Source organism: Arachis hypogaea, chromosome 17 (assembly GCF_003086295.3).
Source record: "Arachis hypogaea cultivar Tifrunner chromosome 17, arahy.Tifrunner.gnm2.J5K5, whole genome shotgun sequence".
Taxonomy (NCBI): domain Eukaryota; kingdom Viridiplantae; phylum Streptophyta; class Magnoliopsida; order Fabales; family Fabaceae; genus Arachis; species Arachis hypogaea.
Window position 1 is genome coordinate 26584489 of NC_092052.1, and position 2237 is coordinate 26586725.

Here is a 2237-nt window from a genome sequence, read left to right on the forward strand (position 1 = left end):
TAGTATTTTGCGATCGAAAATGTGAAAGAGAAAAGTGAAAAAAACTGGACGATTAGTAAACAGTACATTCAATAATCTTTCGTCTTCTCTGTGTTTCTTGGTGAAGATTTCGAACGTAATTTTGAAATTTTCTTGAATTTTCGCAAAAAATTTTATCATCGTTTAAAGTTTAATCGTTACACTTTTGATTGAAAGAGAAAAAGCGTTTTTTATATTAATATTCTCACTACTGAACAGTTAAGAGATCACATATTTATAAAATGGATTTTTGTTAAATTTTAACCAACTTAATTGGACTTAAATGGTAAAAAGAATTTGTATATATATATATATATATATAACATAACTGTTCTTATATATCCTTCGTAATAATTTAATCTTAAAATTAAAGAATTTAAGAATTCCAACATCTAATTTTCAAATAAAAAATGTTGAAGCCTATAATTAAGAAAAAAAAATAGAAAATGATATCAGGCTAAATCGTTATAACGTTAGGTAACTAATTCTTTTCGGTCAATATTAAACTGCAATTTTTAAATCATAAATTTTTTATGTTAAATCTTAAAATTGTAAATTTAAATACTAAAATTAGGTAATATTGATTAATTAAAAGTTAATTTGTATTACTTGATTGGCCTGTCCCACGAAGAAACAAACAAAAAAAAATAATAACAAAAAAGCAAGGCAAGAACAAAGTGATGATAACTAATAACCTGCATACAGAAGTGGCTGATCTTGGTTGTGATTTGATATGATTGGTGATTCCATATAATTTCCATCAATATTTCTACGTATAAGAAAATTATAGACATTATTAACACAAAAGATTTGGACTTTGCATCATGATTTAGATTCACGAGACAAAAACCTTTCTCAGCATTCTCTTGAAAGAACACCCCAACAACAAAGAGGACGATGAAGAAGAAGAATATGAAGTTTCTGAACCTGAAACTGAAACTGAATTATTATCCTCATCATTGTTCCCATTCTCACTCTCACTAATCTCATAACTCGGAGTACCAATAACAATCTGAACCACATCATCATCATCTTCGTCATCAACAGAACCTGTATCATTCGGATGAACAACAGGAGCTCTGCAAATGGGACAATTACAATGAGAACTCAGCCACATATCAATGCATTCCACGTGAAAAGCGTGTCCACATTTTGGTAATGTTCTTCCCATTTCACCTTCTTCGAAACCGCTCAAACAAATCACACATTCTAATTCCTCTCTGTCTTCTTCTTCCTGCTCTGTTTTCTTCTTCTTCTCTGCTTCGTACACAAACATGGGAATCGCTGAAACCGTAGCGGAATCGAGTCCTTTGGTGGCAAAGGGTGAGTCTTCCACGCGCAAGTGGTGGAACTGGAACTGGGGTGGACCCTGGAAGGCGGGGAGAGTTGCACGGCGGCGATGGCGGCGGCGACGGCGGGGAGGTTGTTGAGGTGGTGGGTGAGAGTGAGAGAGGAAGCATTTGGCATAGAGATGGAGGAGAAGGACGAAGAGAATTACAAGGAGAAGAGAAACAATGGCGGCAAGCATGATGGTGTTGTTGGATGAGAACATGCTCTGAGCGAGTTGACTCAGTGAGTTAGATGACTTGTTTTGTGTTTGCATTTTTTGAAGAAGGATGGGCTTTGCTTGAATGGGGCAAAAGAGTAGATTCTTGTGTTGGAAAGGTTCGAACTTGAGGAACAATTCATGGGAGAATCTTCTTCTTCTTCTTCATTGCACTATGCTTATGTCATGCACTCTATGCAACAAATTAAAGTATGGGTCTAACGGGATGATGAGGTTGTGGTACCAAATAGCAATTCAAGTCAAAGAAAAATCCCTATATTCAAGAACCTAATGAATACTACAAATTAATAGTTAAAAATTATTAAATAATTTAAATGGCTTCACTAAATTGTTATTTAAATAATTCTAACTATTAATTTTATACTAAAATAATTGAATTTTTATTTTAAATTTTTATTAATATGAGACTTATTTTCAACACATGTAAGTAAATAAAAAGGTTATATATTATATCTGTAAATATATATTATTTAATTTATTTTAAATATATATTTTATATTTTAATATGTATTTAAATAATAAATTTAGTTGTTGGTTTTTGTTATACACGCAATTTCCTACTTCATCCCATGAGTTTTTTTTTTTTTTTTTTTTATCAAAGATAGGAGATTCAAATTTATAATCTTTTAATTGAGTATAGAGAGACTATGTC

General features: G+C 31.7%; 1 protein-coding gene across 1 annotated transcript; it reads right to left on the reverse strand.

Moving 5' to 3' along the window:
• Positions 1-702: 702 nt before the first annotated feature.
• Positions 703-1778, reverse strand: LOC112767380 (uncharacterized). The gene is made up of 2 exons (XM_072222620.1): positions 869-1778; positions 703-787 (listed from the first exon to the last, which is right to left on the reverse strand). Exons 1-2 carry the CDS (start codon positions 1619-1621, stop codon positions 779-781), a joined length of 762 nt encoding a protein of 253 aa, XP_072078721.1. The 5' UTR covers positions 1622-1778; the 3' UTR covers positions 703-778.
• Positions 1779-2237: the final 459 nt, after the last annotated feature.